General features: G+C 49.5%; 1 protein-coding gene across 8 annotated transcripts in view; it reads right to left on the bottom strand.

The window, feature by feature from the left end:
- Positions 1-20,215, bottom strand: part of RNASEH2B (ribonuclease H2 subunit B) — a 160,850-nt gene that overhangs the window by 56,183 nt on the left and 84,452 nt on the right. For 3 of the 8 annotated variants that reach the window (XM_077855828.1, XM_077855825.1, XM_077855826.1), the window contains exon 1: positions 11,333-11,555. The exons of 1 other annotated variant lie outside the window; for it this stretch is intronic. In XM_077855828.1, the coding sequence (XP_077711954.1) occupies positions 11,333-11,540 (208 nt within the window). In that variant the 5' untranslated portion in view covers positions 11,541-11,555. Of the gene's footprint in view, positions 1-10,094; positions 10,275-11,332; positions 11,556-12,942; positions 12,958-13,051; positions 13,335-20,215 lie in introns of those variants that run through there. 4 more of the 8 variants (XM_077855832.1, XM_077855827.1, XM_077855830.1 and 1 more) reach the window with 4 other exon arrangements.

The raw sequence follows: 20,215 nt of genomic DNA, 5'->3' as shown, positions 1-20,215 counted from the left end.
AGCTTTTCAAAGTCCCTTAAGGATACCTTATCCCTTTTAAGTTTTTGGCCATGTTCTTATTTGCCCAACTGCTAAAGCCCCCTCAACAACTGATATGTTAAACAATTGCCACTGATTATTTTTGACAAAGGCCCTGGGGCCAGGGCATTTTCTGCAGAGCAAGTTCTGAGCTCCAATCCAGCTTTTCCAGGGACCTGCAAGACAGGTCAAACAGGGACAATACTCTGGGAATGAAACTTTCTGAGAAGCTCCAAAGAAGGCCTGTCCCATCCAGTGGTTGCAATGCTCCGTGTTTTTTTTTTTTTTTTTTTTTTTACAAGTACCATGTTTGCAAGACTGCTGGTTTTCAAGGTTACTGTAGACCTGAGGAGAGGGATATGTGAGCGGTTCAAGTTACAATGCCACAGACCCTGCTTAATGAGATTCAGCAGTTTTTCTTGAATAAACACTTCTCAGATTGTTGGAAGACTTGGCTAATTTCAAGAGTTTTGAAAAAGTTGATTTTGGCCATCTCTGCCAATGTTTTCATTGCTTTTATGGAGGGGTGGATTTACCCTCACCGGATTTTGAAGGCTTAGCATGAGTAAAGAACTCATATTGCTATAAGACTTTTGATAAATTCTTTAGTCTATACCTGGCTGTAGACACACAAAATTACTTGTGACTATAAATTAAAGGCTTTATGAAAGCTAAAGGGGTTCTTTTTAAATTCTCCTTTAAATCTGGAAAATCCTGGGTCATCCCATGGCCTAGTTCCTCACCCACAGGCTTGGAAGCTCTATCTTTTTTCTAAATTTTACCTGCATCTAGTGTAGCTGAAGGATAGCTAAATTAATTAAGGAAGAAAGAAAATCTGCTTTTAGAATAATGGGAAAGAATCAGAAAAATAAGAGAGTGGGAGTGTGGAGAAGAGGTCTCCTCCATTAACCCACTTTTAACTCAGGACTATTTCTTTAGTAATGTCCGCATAGAAAGAGCACAAGATCTGGAGACCAAAAGGTCCATAATCCACTCCCAGCTCCTCTTCTTACTCAGCAGTATGTACTTGGGCATGATGCTCAGACTCCGTGTGCCTCAGTCGTTTCATTTATAAAATGGGCATGATAATAATTATTATTATTTTATAGGTTTTTCTTAAGCTTACATATATGGGAAAGTAACTAGAACATGTAATAAGCACTCAATTAAAAATCAGTTTCCTTTAATACGTAGGTAATAAGATCAAAATATAAAAGTCAAAAATTCTAAGCACAGAATTACTTAAGGGCCTAACAATTAGCTTTCCAAGAAGAGATTAAATTAGGACCAAGATATCCTTTCTTAAAAATCCAAAACACAATGCATTTTATCTGAAAAAAAAAAATTAAGACCATATATAGTAAAGTACCCAGTTTTTGGCATATGTGATACGCTCAATAAATGTTAACGGATGTGTTGGTCGATTTTAGAAAAAGCTCAGTAAGAAATGGTAAAACAGGGCAGCCCGGGTGGCTCAGCGGTTTAGCACCGCCTTCGGCCCAGGGTGTGATCTTGAAGACCTGGGATCGAGTCCCGCATCCAGCTCCCTGCATGGAGCCTGCTTCTCCCTCTGCCTGTGTCTCTGCCTCTCTCCTCTCTCTCTCTCTCTCTGTGTGTCTCTCATGAATAAATAAAATCTTAAAAAAAAAAAAAAGAAATGGTAAAACAAGTTTTGATACTTAACAAGCTGAACTTCATTTATCTATTCTATTCATTTATCATAAAGTTGACTTCTAAAACTATGCTGAGTAAAATAAGACTTCAAATTATATTTTTTAAACAGCAAGCTTTACACTTTCCTTCTTTTTTTCTCTTTTTTTGACTGTTTTTTTCTTACATAAGAGACGACATAAGTCCTGCTGGCCAAAAGGCTATTTTCACCAAAATTAAAAAATTCAGACAAAAGCAGGTACTCAGTCTTTTCAGCCACTTTGAACTCAATAATGTCTTAAACTTTCCAAATGTCTCCAGTCCTGCCCCTCTAGCTTCCTCTGTCTAACCAATTCCATGGCAGTTTTCTCAAGGTCTTTGTGTTTTCTATAAAGATCCAATTTTATGTCCCACTGGTCACCATTAATTCACCATTAATTCTAGCAGCAAATCTTCCACCTGTTTGCCATCCTGATCTAACTATCTCAACAGGAAGGAGAATCTGGTTGCTACTTTCCTGACACTTGAACTTTAAAGAAAACATACCAGCAATTAAGAGACAACTATGCCCAATGAATATAAAACAGCAAATAATAGCTCAGGGGTACTGGGCATTTACTCCACACCGCAACGTCCTTGACATGAGTTACATAATGTTATCCTTACAACATCTCTATGAAGTAGCTACTGTTCGGATTCCCATTTTTGTGGGTCGGAAACTTACCCAAAGTTAAGGAAACTGTTCAAGGTCACAGAGCTATTTAACCGCACACAGAACCAAGCATGAACTCAGGCAACCAACCGGTGAAACTGTGACACTTTAGAGAAACTCTTAAAATCAAATCCCATCTGTCTTCACTCAGAAAACATGAGCCGCAGCTCTGAAGCACGGTCACTCTGGGACGACTGTCCTCTTACAACACTGGCGTCTTGAACTCCTGTCCCCTCCTGCTGTGTCCTGCCCAGCCATGAGGACCAGAGAGTCCCCGAGCAGCTGCCCCCACCCCAGTGCGGCCTGGATCCCACACGGCTGGGGGTGCGTGCCGCAGAAGGAAAAGCAGGGGGTGGGGGCGGCCGGGGAGAGCGAGAAAGAGAAAAGCACTGGATCAAAAAATACATAAATAAAAGATGAGAGAAATCTGCTGTGGGACACAAGAAACATCGCGTGATAAACCGATAAAGTCAAGTTTGACCAAAGGTGAGAAAAGGAAGCTGGTCTTGCTACTAGAGAGCGCAGCGGCCTACACAGAGCTGCGTGCAGCCTAGGCTTCCCGGGGTAAGGTGCGTACACAGCAGGGATCAATGCACAGACTTCATGCCTCTGTGCCATCGAGAAGATACTCAGGACGTCTTGCAGAAGCCAAATGGAACACTATTTTTCATCTTCAGACTATGCAGTGTGGGTTGTACAGTTGATATAGTTATTTATCACCCACGGTCTAAGCCTGGCAGCTCTTTCCCATCCCTCCCTTGGTTAAGACCAGTTTCTTCACATCATTCAAAGTTCAAAGACTCGAGGCAGCAGAGAGAGCCACCTTTTGCCAAGTGTTCTTACGACTTGGAAGCAATGGACGTTTGTTCGTGGACCTGTCGGGTCTTTGGCACACAGCAGGTAAGCTCTGAGGAACACACACCCACTGTTACTCGGAAAGGAAAGAACAGACATCAAAGCACCATTCACGTTATTTTTAGATACCATATCAAAGCTATTCAGTTTTCTTAAGAAGATGTAATAGGGGGGAAAAAAAAAAGATGAGAGTATCATTCTTATGCTCGTGCAATAGAGTGATTTAAATATGTTCCAGTCCATTCTCCGTAGTCATCGCCATGAAGACCTACTCAACTCTCTTGGTTCCTGTCTGTTTGATCGCCGGGGACAGCTCCTTGGAAACACTTGGTTAGGACACAAGTACAGCGCACGCAAGACAAATCAGCATGATTTTCAAGTTACTTGCCACTTCCAGGAATGCTAATTTCAGCAATAACTAACGTCTTCCCTTCCCAAGATGTTACCACTGCCATCAAAGGGATCTGGGTCATTTTCCCAGCTTTGAAGCTCTCAGTTTCCTTAAACACGACAGGAGGCAAACCAAGAAAGCTAGAGAGGCATGCACCAGAGAAATAATTTTCAAGTTATGAGTTCCTCTAAGAATATCTTTTGAAGCTTTGAAGAAAGAATAAAAAATAAGAACTGGCCTTCCCCACGGACCACAGAAGATAAAATCTCCATTTTCTGAGGGCTGTCCCTGTCAACAGCCATGTTTCTAGGACTGGCCTGTGTGCTGAAGAAGAAACGGATGAAAAATTTCAGGTGTGCAGCCAGTTCAGAGCCACAAAGTTGGGCAACCTATCAAGATGGAGCTCAGCTCCTGAAATATCTGGGAAGCAGGAAAACTCTGGAGAGGTGGAAAGGACAGATGACTGAGATGTCTAATAATAACCAGGGCCGGCTGCAGGACAGGAGGTGTGCCTGGTTCCCAGTCCTCAAGCTGACAACAGAGGGAGCCCAGGCCCCTTCTGATCCTTCCACCTCTCCCACCCTGGTTAAGAGACCCCCACTCCGTAGCAGAGTGGCCTCTGGCACAAAGCAGGGTCCTAGAGGACAGGGAGAGCCTGTCGTCTCTGCCATTTGATTCCTGTTGAGTGCCGGACAGATGAGCTGACTTCTCTGAGCCTTGTAGAGTGGTGATGGTCAAGCCTGCCTTGACCACTTCCCAAGGCTGCGGAGAGTCAACTACAGCAACATACACCGGCGTGTAGTGCAACGGTCTAAGAGCTGGAAGGTACAGGCTCTAGAGGGTGGGCTTCCTAACAATTACATAAACCTTGGGTAAATGAAAGAAGACAGAAGTTACCGCCCAAATATACTTCTTCATACGATAAACCTGTGCCCCACCTATATGTCACCTGGTCAAAGAGGCCACCAGTAACTGAGAAAGTGCACATGCTCGGCTGAGACGGGCCTGGTGCCGTGTGGCCCGAGCTCAGGCGCACTGGTGAGTGGGGCGGGGGCTAGCTCTTGTGCTGCCTTGCCTCGCCTTGCCGTCCTCTGAACAGTGCTCCCTACCCTCAGGTACCCCTCGGTCCTCCCCGTCTCCCACCTGGGGCTTGCCTCTCAAGGCTACAGCTAACAGGGGATGAGGCTGGGGTTGCAGGTGATCACAGTGTGGCCGGTTGGAAGGTTGGCTTGAAACAAGAAATAAAGAGAAAAGAGGCAGCTCCTCCCAGCAGGCTCTGAAGATCTGAGGCGTGGCTGCGGTGTGCCGCCTGTTTTCCACCAGGTGGAGGGTGCTGGTTTGAGAAGAGGAAGTTACGTCTTAGAGAGGCAGGCTCCCTGGACCTCTCGGTGCCAGGACACCCTAGCTCCGATGTTCTTAGACTCTTCACCCTGTCCCTGCCCCCAACTTGCACTGGTCCTTCCTAGGACCGTGTGACCCGGCTGGGGAACTCCTAGAGAAGCGCGGGCCAGCTTTGTAACACAATTAGGATGGACGGACTCTACATGAAACAGTGATGTGCATACTAAGGCAGGCTGACTCACGGCGCACCCACATTGTCATCCTGTAATGGCAAGCACACCAAGGAACGTTTGCAGGAGGCCATGGTTGTCCCGAGAAATTCGACCTCAAATGACCTCAAATGCCTTACAAAGAATCCCAGCTTGCCCCTGCGTCCATTATGGCTCTGTGGATTTATGCTCGCCTCTCTGGCCCCCATCTGCATTTTCAGTCTGTACCTGCTCTTAAAGATAATCCATCCAAAATATGCAGTCTATGCTGTAGAGCAGTACTTGTTTGGTGTATTTGTTACCATAGAAATAAACTCCTAAGTAGGGAAAGTAAACAGTAAAATACAGATCAAAGTAGAAAAATGAGAAAAAAATTTAAGAACACTGAGTTTATACTAGGATATATACAGAGTAGAAAGAGGTATTTCCAAAATTGTTATTTCTCAGCAGCAAATTATTTTCTTCTTTATATTCTTCTGCATTACTAAACTTTCTATATTGGGGATGTATTACTATTTAACTTTTAAAAAGTTACTAAAAAAATACTGGGAGAAAAATGTCTACATGAAGGTTTAACTGGTCAAAAGTGAGCAACCAAATGGCTTAGGGTCTTGCAGAATATCATCAGCTCTGGCTAGAGACCTGGGCCAGTTTGGATCTGAGTCGTGTCAGAGGCAGGGAACACAACAGGCATCAGAATGCGCAGAGCTGACCCTTTCAGCAGGCAGCCAGGTCCACTTTAGCAACAGTCATACCTGGAATGGAATGTTACCCTTTAAAGATATTTAAAAAGCACATATAAAGGACCTCTGAACAAAAAGGCTGGAAATCCTAAGGGGCGTGCTCTGCTTTCAGAGACACTCGGCAAGGGCGGGCTCCAGAGCTGAAGCCAAGACGCCCGGCACCGGGAGGCTGATGGTGGTGCCGCAGGAAGCACATGCCACTGGCTTGGACTGTGGGCTCCACGGAGCTTTAGAGGAAAACGATAGTGAACTGGGTGGCTCAGTAGGTTAGGCGTCTGACTCTTGATTTTAGCTCAGGTCATGATCTCAGGGGCAGGAGCTCCAGCCCTATGTTGGGCTCCAGGCTGGGTGTGGAGCCTACTAAATAAATAACTAAATAACTAAATAAATAACTAAATAAACAAATAACTAAATATATAATGCAATAAATAGCTAAAAAATAAGTAACAAAGTAAATAAATAAAAATTTAAAAATATATAGAAGATATGTACACGAATAACTAACTAAATAAAAAATAAATGACGAAATAAATAAAAAATTTAAAAATGCATAGAAGATATGTACACGAATATACATATATATGAATACACAAACATACACACATATATATTGAACTGAATAACCATGATGAAATGTGTAAGTAGGTCGACTAGGTTTATACCACCAGCTTGCACACTACTAGGGGAGAGGCTCAGATGGAAGACTCTTGGGGGAGCTGTGGTCTGGGTTTAAAGGATAAATAGGCATTTGCCAGGCAGAGGACATGGAGGAGAGTAGGTGGGGTCCAGGCAGATCTGAGGTCACAGCCATTCAAAGAAAGAGATTGTGTGTATCCCCAATATCCCTGAGCCTTATAGTAAAGGAGAGTCTAAGTACATAGTGAAATAAGAGCAGAAACAGAAAGATGAGGAAAATTTAAGAATAGCTTTCAGTGAATGTTTACAGGATGCTGACTCTGTCCCAAATCTGGGGCTAAGGGCTTGGGGTGCAAGGAAGAGCTTAAGAGAGGAGGCTGGGACCGTTTTCCCCACCTTAAACATGAGGAAATTGGGGTTTATCAAGAGGCTGCAATGTGTCCAAGGACGTGGACAAACACACATCCAGATGGTACAAACCTAGTTTTAGGTTTTATTGCAACGCTTTAGGAAATATTGGTAAGTTGTTTCTTAACATTGTGGTGAAAGTTTATTTCCCTATATGGGGACGATCCATGCAGCCCCTTTTCTGTTATTCAAATAAAAAATCATGTTTTCTGTCGGTAAATACCCAGAAATACAATTACTAGACCATACAGTGTAGCTCTACTTTTAATTTTTTGAGGAACCCCCATCTGTTTTCCACAGCGGCCGCGCCACTTTGCGTTCCCACCAACAGGGTGCCCTAGGGTTCCTTCTTCTCCACGTCCTCACCAACACTTACTATTTCTGCTTCTTGAGTCTAGCCCTTCTGATAGGTGGGAGCTGGTATCTCATGGTGGTTTTGATTTGCATTTTCCTGATGATGAGGGATGCTGAGCATCTGTTCACGTGTCTGTTGGCCATCTGGAAGCTGTCTTTGGAAAAACGTCTATTCAGGTCCTGTGCCCATTTTTTAATCAAATTATTTGGGTTTTTTGATGTTGAGTTATATAAGTTCCTTATAGTTTGGAAATTAACCTCTTATTGGATATATTATTTGCAAATATATTCCATTCAGTAGGTTGCCTTTTTGTTTGGTCGATCATTTCCTTCACTGTGTAGAAGCTTTTAATTTTGGGGTAGTCAATTTTTTTTAAAAAAAAGCTTTCTATTTTGTGGTGCTTTTGATTCCCTTGCCTTGGGAGACACAGCTAGAATAATGCTGCCGTGGCCATCCCTATGTTTACTGCAGCATTACTTACAATACCCAAGATATGGACTCCAAGTGTCCATCAATAGATGAATGGATAAAGAAGATGACGTATATGTGTGTGTATATAAATATAAAATAAACAATAGAATATTAGTCATAAAAAGGATGAGATTTTGCTATTTGCAACCACACGGATGGACCTAGAAGCGTTTTATACAAAGTGAAATAAGTTAGACAGAGAAAGACAAATACCGTGATTTCACTTAGGAATGGAAAAACAAAATAAAACAAAACAAGTAAACAGAAAGCAGAATCAGGCCTATAAATACAGAGAACAAAGGGATGGTGGCCACAGGGGAGGAGACAGGGGACGGGGGACGGGCAGAACGGGTGAAAGGGAGTGGGAGATCCGCCCCCCAGTTATGGGACGGAGGCGGCAGGAGGATACGAGGCACCGCACTGAGCGACGGGAGCGACGTTCGTGGCCAGCACAACACATGGTGTCCAGCTGGTGAATCACTACGTCGCACACCCGAAACTACTGTAACATCGTGTGTCAACTAGGCTCCCAAGAAAAAAAAAAATCATAAACATTTCTGACTTTCCTTTTATGAAAATGTTTTTCTGCCCTGAGAAGATAAATATGTGAGCCTTATAAGTTCTCATAAATGTCCTACATCTTTCGGGCCGATTCCTAGGCCGGTGATGCCAACCGACAGGTGACCAAGTCCACACTCGGGACCGTGCGCGGCCGGCCCGGGGAACAGGTCTGGCGGCGGTCTCGCCAAGGTCACCGGGGTCGCCACCAAAAACAATTTTGTGGATAGAACCAGCCTCAGGATCCGCGTGGAAAATACCAAACGTGCCTCCAGGCTGCTGACGGCCCACAGGAGACTACTCAGTAGGGGACAAATACTCAGGGACTGTCCACCCGCAGCACCCGAATCGCGCCCCCAGCGCAGCGTCGCCAGGGGATGCGCAGGGCCCCCCCCAGGGAGCAGGCCCTCTCACTGGGTGAGCCTTCAGCCCACAAGCTCTCTTAGGAACACAACCACGCGCCGGGCAAACGGTGCTGCCCAAGAACGGAAAACCCACTTCTAACCCTGTACCTTTAGGAAGAGGAGGGAAAAAGTTTTATGGTTGTTTGCTTGTTTGTGCAGGGCCGATGACAAGCCATTCAGGTCTGTAGCTATTTTCCTTTACCACATACTTTAAACTGTTACTTTTTTTTTTCTCCCCCAAATAAGAGGTGTTTCTTGTAGGCTTACTAAAAAGCTACAGGACTCTAATCAGAAATAACAGCAATATATATCCTCTCTACCATGAACTATAAAAATTAGTCTTGCCTTCTAAATTTCACTTTTTTTTTTAAAGGTTTTATTTAATTATTCATGAGAGACACAGAGAGAGAGGCAGAGGGAGGAGAAGCAGGCTCTCTGCAAGGAGTCCGATGCAGGACTCGATCCCAGGACCCCGGGATCACACCCTGAGCCAAAGGCAGACGCTCAACTGCTGAGCCACCCAGGGTGTCCCTGACTTCTTTTTCAATCATTTAATTAGAATGTAGCCCTAAAGGCTACAGTTATACGATGCTTTCCAATCTACTGTTGTACTCTATTTGGAAAGACAAATCTGATGTTATTCTTTGTGATTATCATGCTGACTCTCATAAAAGGCTCATTAATATATTCAGAATGACTAAGGCAAGCAAGCCACCTGTGATTCTTAGTTCCCAAAAAGCAACCCATCCTCTATCCCCACGAAAGCTAGCATTATTCCTGCCGTGGGGAAATAAATAACAATGCAACTCTTCCTAAAACACTTCTGGACGGGTGTTTTCTTGAGATAAAGGGGAGTAGCTTCGTTGCAAAACTTGTCTGCAGCTGAAGATGTGACGTGGTCTACTTTGATCTGGAGGCTCCTGCAGAGCCTGCTTCTCCCTCTGTCTATGCCTCTGTGTATCTCTCATGAATGAATAAATAAAAAACCTTTAAAGAATAAAAAATAAATAAAACTTGAGTACAATCTGCTTCTACCAAATACTTATGAAAAATCTTATATAATCTTTGTTCTCTTCATTAAGGGCCCAACTCCACCGTAGCTATGGTGCTCACTCCAACCAGGACACAGTCTCTTTCTCTCAAATTTACTACCTACTGGGGCTGATTTCTCATCTGCTAGAAACCACCACCAGCACCACCACCAGCACCACCACCAGCACCAGCACCACCAGCAGCAGCATGTACCTGTGAAGACAGGCCTCACAGCCTGTGCGTATGTGCGCCCCCGACAACATTAACTCTGCCCACACAAGGAGAGCTAAACCCGGGCTGCCCATTCCTACCTCCCAACCTGCTCGCAAGGGCTGTCTCAGTGCCGTGCTTCCTCGCAGTGTCCGCAGACCGGCAGCAGCGGCATCATCTGGGAACCTGTCTGAAATGCACATTCTCAGGCCCCATCCCAGAGCCACTGAATCAAGAGCTGTGGGGCTGGGGCGCAGTTCCCCAGGTGACCGATGCCCTCAAGTTTGAGCAGCACTGTTGCACTGCAGGAACTCCCAAGCCACCCCGGCTGTGCATCAGAGCCTGCAGGTGGCACTCAAGGCCGGCCGGAAGGACAGGAGCAGCCTTCGCTGGCAGCACAGTTCCCCAACAGCTGGCTCAGCTTCCCCTAACGAGTTCAAAGGTCACAGGACATCTCAACTATGAACAGGAACCGCACTGAAACTCGCACCGCCCAGAAGTACACACTGAACCTATCATTTTTGGGGACGCAATCGATATTTAATCATTTTAAAGTTTTTTTTGTGTTGTTTAATACGATAAGGATACAAACACATTTGAAGAATGAAAATGTCAATGCCGATGAAACAGAACAAAATAAGAAACTCAAATTATCCTCAGTCGTCGCGTGTATCTGAATAATAGAAATGCCCTCTACTGGGAACGAATGATTAGAGTTCCTACCCTGAAAATCTCACTGAATTGATGTGACAAGAGCGAAGATTTTTCTAACGTCGGGCACGACCTCTGCTAGAGCCTAGCAACAACATGAAGCATAATGGAAGGCATGATCTGTGATAGATTCTACCAAAACCTGGCATTATGCTTCCCGGGTTTTAGTACACACACATCTAGCGAGGATGTGGACCGCTCTGCTGGTGGAGTGCAAGTTGGCAGGAGCCCTTGGGGAAACCAGTTAGCAGCTGCTGCTAGAGCTGAACACAGGGGTACCTAGAACCACAGAGGTCTGTACTCCTGAGCACAGGCCGCAGGGGCATGAGCGCTCCACCCAGACAGGGCCTCCTCAAAGAATGTTCTCACAAGTGTCACAACAGTCACAAGCTGGAAACGAGCCAAATGCCCACTGGCAGTAGAGGAAATGGTCACGGACAGTCATTCAATAAAATACATACAGCAACGAACACACAAACCAGCCAGTAAACCAAGCCGCGGCTCTACACAACTGGGATGAACGTGCAGATACCAAGGAAGCCAAAGAGGCCACACTGAAGGGGCGCCCGCCCCCCCAAACAGGGAAAGCAAATTCCCAGGGACAGTGGTCAGGGGTCAGCGCGGTTACCAAGGCTCCCCAAGGACAGGTGTTCTGCGCGTGCACCTGCAGGATCAGGGCTGGGGTGTAGACGACACGCACGTACTAGGCTGCATTCGCTGAACTGCACGCTTAATTGTGTGTACTTGACTGTACATCCCACCTCTTTATAAAGAGAGAAAAAAAAACACATGCAAATATCATCGTTGACGGGCATGTCATAATGTTCAGTTTTCATCGTGAGACTCTAGGCTGCTGGGTAAGGAACGTCACCAGAGCTCTCTGCTGGACCAATGCCGCTTGTGCTGAGCTAACCCTAAAGTTAGATACAGTGAAAATTAAAACCAAGTTTCCCTTAATTCGGGCGTTATGCCAGTGCATCCGGGGCCACCCCAGAGGCCGCACTCCTCTCCTCGGGCTCTGGCCATCATCGGAGCCTGCAGCATCCCCGGCCTGCACACCCTGGGGGGCGGGCATCCCCAGGGGGACAAGGCCTGGCTCACCCGCCTCACAGGGGTTCCCCAAACCACCCCTCACCCGGGTTCCCCTGGCTGCCCTAGGCCCCGCCGGTTTGCGCAGGGTCCCAGCCCCTTCGGGGCCTATGGGTTCTGAGTACTGGATTCGCCCCGTGGGGACCAGGGGTCGCGGGGGGCGGGAAAGCGCACCCAGAGCAGCACCCCCGGGCCGCTCCCTGCAGTCCCCTCCCCGCCCCCCTCCCGCGCCCTCCCCACGCCCCCAGGCGCTCGGTCCGTTTCTGCGCTTCCGGTGGGAGCGATGCTGCGGCGCGGAGGGGGCGCATCCGCATCCGCAGCTCAGGTGCGAGCCCACCGGCAGGTGCGAGCCCGCCGCACGCAGGTCCCCGGCACCCCGTTCCCGGTCCCCGTCCCCGGGCGCGGTACCCGGAGCAGGAGCACATCCCCGGTGCCCCCTGGTCCCATCCCCCACTGTCCCCCCTCCCCCCGGCCCGTACCTGGGAGCAGGAGCACGTGCCCCCATCCCCCCCCCCCCCCCGCCCCGTACCTGGGAGCAGGAGCACGTGCCCCCATCCCCCCGTCGCCCCCACCCCCGCCCCGTACCTGGGAGCAGGAGCACGTGCCCCCATCCCCCCGTCGCCCCCCCCCCCCGCCCCGTACCTGGGAGCAGGAGCACGTGCCCCCATCCCCCCGTCGCCCCCCCCCCCCGCCCCGTACCTGGGAGCAGGAGCACGTGCCCCCATCCCCCCGTCCCCCCCCCCCGCCCCGTACCTGGGAGCAGGAGCACGTGCCCCCATCCCCCCGTCGCCCCCCCCCCCCCCCCGCCCCATACCTGGGAGCAGGAGCACGTGCCCCCATCCCCCCGTCCCCCCTCCCCCCGGCCCGTACCTGGGAGCAGGAGCACGTGCCCCCATCCCCCCGTCCCCCCTCCCCCCGGCCCGTACCTGGGAGCAGGAGCACGTGCCCCCATCCCCCCGTCCCCCCCCCCCCCGCCCCGTACCTGGGAGCAGGAGCACGTGCCCCCATCCCCCCGTCCCCCCCCCCCCGCCCCGTACCTGGGAGCAGGAGCCCGTGCCCCCATCCCCCCGTCCCCCCCCCCCCCCGCCCCGTACCTGGGAGCAGGAGCACGTGCCCCCATCCCCCCGTCCCCCCCCCCCCGCCCCGTACCTGGGAGCAGCAGCACGTGCCCCCATCCCCCCGTCCCCCCCCCCCACCCCGTACCTGGGAGCAGGAGCACGTGCCCCCATCCCCCCGTCCCCCCCCCCCCGCCCCGTACCTGGGAGCAGCAGCACGTGCCTCCGGGCTCCGGCCGGGCCCCCCCGGTCCATGCCGCCCGCTCCCCCGCGGGGCGCGCCCCGACGCCGCAGGCCGGGCGCGGCGGGAACGGCGGGCGGACGCGTGCTCCGGGCGGCGCAGGCCCGGGAGGCGCCCTCGGGAGCCCGCTGTCCCCGCCCAGCCGCCAGCCGCGCCCGCAGGGTTCGAATTTAGCGCCGGGCCCAGGGGCGACCCCACCGAGACGCGGCCTCTCCCCCCGCGCGGCGGGGCTGGGTGCTCGCGAGGGCGCGGGTGACGCGGCGGCGGGAGGGGCGGGCGGCGGAGGGGGAGGGGCGGGGAGGGGCGGACGGTCGGGCGCGGAGGTGGGGGGAGGGGGAGGGGGAGGGGGAGGGTGCGCGGGACGCGGGCCGAGGATGCGCCGGGGGAGGGGCGGGGCGGGGCGACGGTTCCGGGGTGGGGGGAGGGGCGGACGGTGCCGAGGGGGAAGGGGGTGCACCGGGGGAAGGCGGGACGGCGCGCGGGCGGGGGCGGGGCGGGGCGGAGAATGCGTGGGGGCGGGGCGGGGGGGCGCAGGGGGCGCGGGGGCGGCCCGCGGGAGTCCCGGGCGCAGCGGGCAGGGCGACCCCGCGCGGTCGGGCGCGTGGCTGTGCTGCTGGAGCCTCCGCGAGCCGCGGTGGGGGCCCGGCCCAGTCCTTGGCCCCCGCCAGCGGCCGAGTGAGCGCGGTGAGCGGCCCTCCAGGGGCTTAGCCCCCCCCAGCCCCCCTGCAAGCCAGTGCAGGTTTGGGACTCCCAGGTGTGGGCTCCGGGATCTGTTACTTTGGAAGACTCCTTGTAATGAGTCAAAAAGGAAGACGTTTGCAAAGCGATGTTTTAAGACCTCAAGGCCAGGAAGTTTGGGGATTCAAACTTGGGGAAATAAAATTTTAATTGGAAAAATCGGTACCTGGTGCGTGGTTTTTAAAAAGAAGATAGTAAATACTTCTCTAATAATTTGAAGAAAAGCCGGCACCCCTCCTACCCCAGATTCCCCCATCCCCACCTCGGGGGGGGGGGGGGGAGGGGGGGGGCAGTCACTGTTGACCGTTTCTTGTCCCTGCCTTCCAGGAGTTTTCCAGGCCTGTACAAGTCTGTGTCTTATTTTTTTGCACAAATGGAAGAATAATGCTACGTGACTTTTCATGCACTTCACTTTTCTTGAAGACAGTTAAATCTGGCAGCACTGGATCTCCAGTCTTCTGAAAGGGATTTTTAATTTCCATCCTATGTCCCCTGGGCGGTGGCAAATGCACTTTTGCCGGGACCGCAGAGCACACCTTTCTGGCTGAGGAGGGTCGTCCAGATGCCAGCGCTGGAACAGGCAGCGGATTATCTCTCTGGTCTCTTCCCTCCCCCCGAGATCATTCTATGGGAAAACTTATGGGGTGTAGGCCAAATCCCCAGGCACACCCTAATCATTACTAACAGCTACAGGAGAAACGTTTCCCACAGTTCCCGCTCCGACATACAGAGTTGTTTTCATTCTTTTCTGATCCTTTCCAGCCCTTGGCCCCATGAATATGTATTTGTTACATGGTGGCTTTCATAGGGTAAAGACAATTTGTCTGCTTCTCTCCCTCAATTTTGTCTGCTTCTCTCCCTTCACATGGTATAAACACCTTTTCCACGGCATCCAGAATGTTGTTAATGAAGACACAGTTTCACACTGCTAAGGTACCCAGGTTACTTAACCGTTCCCTAGTGTGCGAATTGAGGTTCTTTCCAACTGTTTTTATAAACAATGCTACGATGCATACCGTGGGTGGACTTTGCAGCACTTGAAAGCAACTAGCTAGATGGACACGTAGCAACATGGATACTTCATATCAGGGGGGAAAAGATGCAAGACTAGAGGCAAGACGAGATTTATAACGCAGTACCAAGTAGATGAATTTAAAAACACACAGAAAACAACACTATCTTTTTTTTTTTTAAGATTTTATATATTTATTCATGAGAGACACAGAGAGAGAGGCAGAGACACAGGCGGAGGGAGAAGCAGGCTCCATGCAGAGAGCCCGATGTGGGACTCGATCCCGAGACTCCGGATCACTGCCTGAGCCCAAGGCAGACGTTCAACCACGGAGCCCCCCGGGGGCCCCAACAGTGTATCTTGTATGAGGACACATGCACCTCTAAAAGACCATGAATCAAACACATAAGGAATGGGCATCTTCAAAATGCAGGGGGTGGGATGAGGGACAGGTAAGGAATGAAAGGGCAAGAAAAATCAAGAGAGGGGCCAGGGCACACACGGCCAACTGTCACTATGTCTTAGGAACAACAGTATAATTTACTCTGACATTTAGGCCCAGAGACAGAAACATTTTTTTAAATGTGTTGAAACAATCATTTCTAAACAATTTCCTTTATCCACTTAAAAATTTTAAGTACCCTCTTGGAAGGGGTGCCAGTGGTGATAAAGGAAACTGCCTCCAGAGTCCTGTGGTCCTTGGGGTAAATAATGCCCAAGGTACTAAGCTTTGAACACAGGGACTTTGAGATGCGGGCCTCACTTGCCCCTCCAGCCACATTCCCCGCTGCTCCCTCCCTGTCCCCGGTCTGGCCACCGGGAACTGCCCTTGTCACATCTATAGCTCTTGACGCTGTGCTCCCAGTGCCGGACGCCACCGCGCCTGCTAGCTTCATTCCTTCACCTGCTCCCTCACCTTCCACCAGCTCTTGGCCAGCTTTACTGGGCCAGCTTTACTGCGGATTCCCTCTCCAGCGCTTCTCCTGCTGGTGCCCCCCACCCCCGTCCCCAACATGCCCCCAAGAATGAGTGAGATGCCTCCAGTCTTCCCAGTAATGTCACTGGGTGGTGGAGCCCAGTCCCTCCCCCGTCAGCTCCTTGAAGGACGGCATCTAGCAATCCTCCACTTTATCCTCAGAAAAGGACAACGGCTTTCTCGGTACTGTGACCTCGCCTCCTAACTCAGATGACCTTTCCACCCTCCAGCAGCCTTGAGGGGAAGTGGTAGTGGGATCCCCACATTTTACAGGAGGAATGTAAAGCTGGGAGGGATCAGCTAAGGGCCCCAAATCCCCAGCCGGCCAACCCACAGGCAGCACCTCGCCTGCCCGGCCGCTCTCCCTCCCTGGCGTCCAGCCTGGGACAAAGCTTATGGATACGTGGTGAGCTGAGCTGCATCTTTTGAATAAACCTGTATGTGGAGAGATGGCAGTGATGGCAACTGTGTGGCCTGCGGTGTTCCTAAGTTTTATAAATGATAACAAATTGATTACACCCAGTATACCATAAAATATCCCACAAATTAATTTGTATGTAGTCACACTAATGTGCAGAGAGACAAGGAGGTACAATCTCCAAATAATAAGAAAGAAACAGCAAGTAGAGAATAACAGAAGCTCCTCTAAATGCCAGAAGCAAGAGATGTTCGCTTTCTATTTAAAAAGAAATAAAGGAACTGGGAGGGAAAAAAAAAAAAGTTCAGGGTCAAAGAACTTTTACGAGGCTTGGGGGTGACAAGAGCAGAGGAAGTTTCAACTAAGGGTAAATAAAAAATTTCTCTCTTTCTCGGAGATTATTAAAAACTTCCGACAATGCTTCTTTTAAGACAAAATGCAAATGAAAATTCGCATTTATCATCACTTCTACCGTAAGAAACGGTCATTGCCTTGTTTTTGTCTTGTTGCCAAATGTTCATCTAGTGACACCAGGGAAGGCCACGTCAAGCACAAGCTGGGGAGGAGCGAAGGATCAGCTCTCTAAAGAGCCCATTGTTTTTTATATTTTCTCTCTTTCCCCTTTATTCCCTTTCACTATTTTTTATATTCACCAAATGAATGATAGTGAAAGGGAATAAAGGGGAAAGGAGAGAAACGAGTGGGAAATATCAGTGAGGGAGACAGGACACGAGAGACTCCTAACTGGGGAAGGAACAAGGGGTGGAAGGGGACGTGGGTGGGGGTTGGGGTGACTGGGTGACGGGCACTGAGGGGGCACTTGGTGGGATGAGCACTGGGTGTTACCCTATATGTTGGCAAATTGAACTCCAATAAAAAAAAAAAAAAGCCGATTGTTTAGAAAGGGGACCAGGGAGCACTGGCGAACCGTCTTTTCTGGAGAGAATATTTCCTTTCTGTTCACTCTCTTAACCACCCCAAGCTAAAACTGCATTGTGCCTGCTGCAGAGGGGCAGTGTGGCCCACGTAAGGTAGTGAGATCCGCCAGTTCTAGAGGAGTGACTGGAGCTATTGGGAGAGGAAGAAGAGCAAACCCTGGCATGGAGAAGCTGGCCCTGGGGCGCACAGTGGGGCCACGGGGCTCTCCCAGGAGACAGAGGCAGGACCCAGGGGCCAGCCTTGCCCAAGGCTGCCCTGAGGCCAGAATGGAATGAGACAAAGCTGGGGTGCCTGGGGGGCTCCCGGCCTTCAGCCCAGGGCGTGACCCCAGGGTTCCAGGATCCAGTCTCCCGTGGGGCTCCCTGCATGGAGCCTGCTTCTCCCTCTGCCTGTGTCTCTGCCTCTCTCTCTCTGGGTCTTGCAGGAATAAATACATAAAATCATTGAATTAAAAAAGAAGAAGAAAGAAATGAGGCAAAGTCAGGCTACTTTGTGATTTTTGCAAAGCACAAAAATGGGTCACTGCGGCGTCCACAAAACGCCACACGCCTCCCCTCCTCCCCAACATGAGTTACTGCTGCTGCTTTTTTCCGCGTGCCTCTGTCCTCATTCCACTTCCCCTTCCTGTGCATGAGACTCGCCGGGCCGCCCACTCATAGAATTGCTTCGCTTTCTGTCTCTAGACAGAAACAAATGAATGCTGTCAGTGCACAAATATCCCTGATTCTCTAGAACTTAAATTAATAAAAAAGACTGTCTTTTAAAAGTGCTTACAATTTTTAAAAATTTTTTAACATAAATATTAAACGCACTCAAAAAAAAAAAAAAAAAACCTATCAGAACCTCTAAACAGAACAAACGAACCTTGTATTTCTTGCCAAGATCACGCCGGAGCTAAAGGATGTGCAACTAAGGAAGTACTCCTTGTTCTGCAGTTAGGAAAAAAACCAGAGATTCAAAAAAAAAAAAAATTTAACATTGATTGAAAAGGTGAAAGAACTGCCCTAAACGTTAGAGATTGCAGTATTTATCCCACAGCATTGGCAGTGTGACTAAATTGGCTAAGATGTGACAAGCCTATCGTGAAACAGATTGTCATCTTTCCGGTAGATGGGAGCCACCCAGGCAGGTCTCCATTTATTTAAAACGTAGCTTAAAATAAAAATACTATTAAGGATGGACAAGGTATGGGGCAGTGCTTCTGGCTTCAGGGATGAACACTGACGCAGAAGAGGGCTTTACAGCGGAATCTATGTTCAAATTGCTCAAGTAACACTACAGGTTGGGATGAAGGAGGTCTCAGCTTGGGAATGAAGAACAAGTGATGCTGCTCAGCTTCCGCGTAGGGGCAGCCGTGTGCTACCTACGGCAGCACAGATGAGGACAAGGATGAACAAGAAGTGGCCAAATTTTTAGTCATCCCTTTTGGGGAGCTTTTCGTTATCTGTTGTTTTGGGGTTTTGTGCTACCGACACGATGTCCATCTATTTGCGGCCCGCCCCCTTATAAATGGCATCCCTGGTGCCATCATGTACAGCCCCAAAGTGTTAATTCTAATGTTTCTTCCAGAAATTATTCATTTCACGATCTTCTCGCTTCTTAAAAATGGAAACTACTTCATATATGATCCTCATGACACAAACTAGATCAAGGTACTTTTTTTTTGAGAGAAGCACAGGAAGGCATCACTGATTTCCTTGGGTGCCAAGAGTAGTCTACTTCTATGTGGGAAGTTTGGGGTGAGAAAGAGATGAAATGTCCAGCTGCCTGGGTGCAGAGCCGACTCCACCGCGGGCCTTTACCCCCTAACCTGGGGGCTCCAGACACAAAATTTCAGAGCCCATCACATTGATCTTGTTACTTTTCTCCCTACATTTTATGTTGTAAACCAAGTGACCCTGTAATTTATGTTCTGACCTCCTTTACGATTTCATTTTCCACGTTGGATAAATAAGTTCAGCAGAGACACATGTTTTGATTGATTTTACCTAGATTAGCTCCATTAAACCTATAAATTGTAACCAGAGGCCCATTTCTTAACTTGCGCTGCACTCCTCCGGGAGGGGCTCCTAGAAGTTAGTTGGAGGCTTTCGGTCTTGGTCTCACAGCTTGTAGAGCCAGGGGAGGACTGGGCCTTATAAGGAGAAAATGTAAGTTAGAATGCCTGCTTTCTAAAAAGAGTTAGAAGTTTCTGACAAAAGGCAGAAAATAACCTACAAATGTGATGCCAATCTCCTGGTGATTGTGAATCTGATGCTTGGTCTCTCTCCGTCTTGACATGGGCCCAATCTAAATCAATTCCACGGTATTTATTGACACCTAGTCTGTGCCAGACACCGTTCTGATGGTTTGGGCTCAGTAAATAAAACAGACAAGCATACCTGCCTTCCTGGAGTTTGCATCTAGTGGAGGGAGACAGATGCGCATAACAGACCCATCCCACAGCACAGCTGAGGGAAGATCCAGCAGGGATAGGGAGTTGTGTCAGGGGGGCTGCAATTGCAAATAAGGAAGTCAGAGTGGGCCTCATTAGGAAGGCGACAATTGAGCAAAGACTTGACTTGACGGAAGAGAGGGAAGCAGGCGCGTATATCTCCAAGGGAAGGCTGTTGCAGGCAGAGGGAGTGGCCGATGCAAAGGCCCATGCCGAGGGCTTGCGGCTCATCCAAGGACAGCAAAAGACGCTGCGTGGGGTAAGTGAAGTGAGCAGGAGGAGAGGTAGTAAGGGAGGTGGTTGGAGAAGTGAGGACCCTGCACACTACCCAACTTGAAGGGATGAGGTCCCTCGGAGGGCTGACCAGCCAGTGCTAAGAGAACGTAAAAAGGCATCAGGAAAGGGCTTGGATCAACATGTGGTCAAGGGAAAATGGTAGAACCCCCAGAGTAGCTGCTGCTAAAAATCTGAAAGAAGCCCAGTGTTGCTCCGGATGTTTTCCCTGTGACCCACAGCAAGAGACGCCTTTCACAGCATGACCCGCATTCCTACAAGACACACAGCTCAACCAGTGCCCATGCCCAACACTCCTCTGCAGCTGAAAGAGCT

This window comes from Canis aureus, chromosome 17, assembly GCF_053574225.1.
Source record: "Canis aureus isolate CA01 chromosome 17, VMU_Caureus_v.1.0, whole genome shotgun sequence".
NCBI lineage: Eukaryota > Metazoa > Chordata > Mammalia > Carnivora > Canidae > Canis > Canis aureus.
This window is presented reverse-complemented; position numbering and strand designations above follow the sequence as displayed.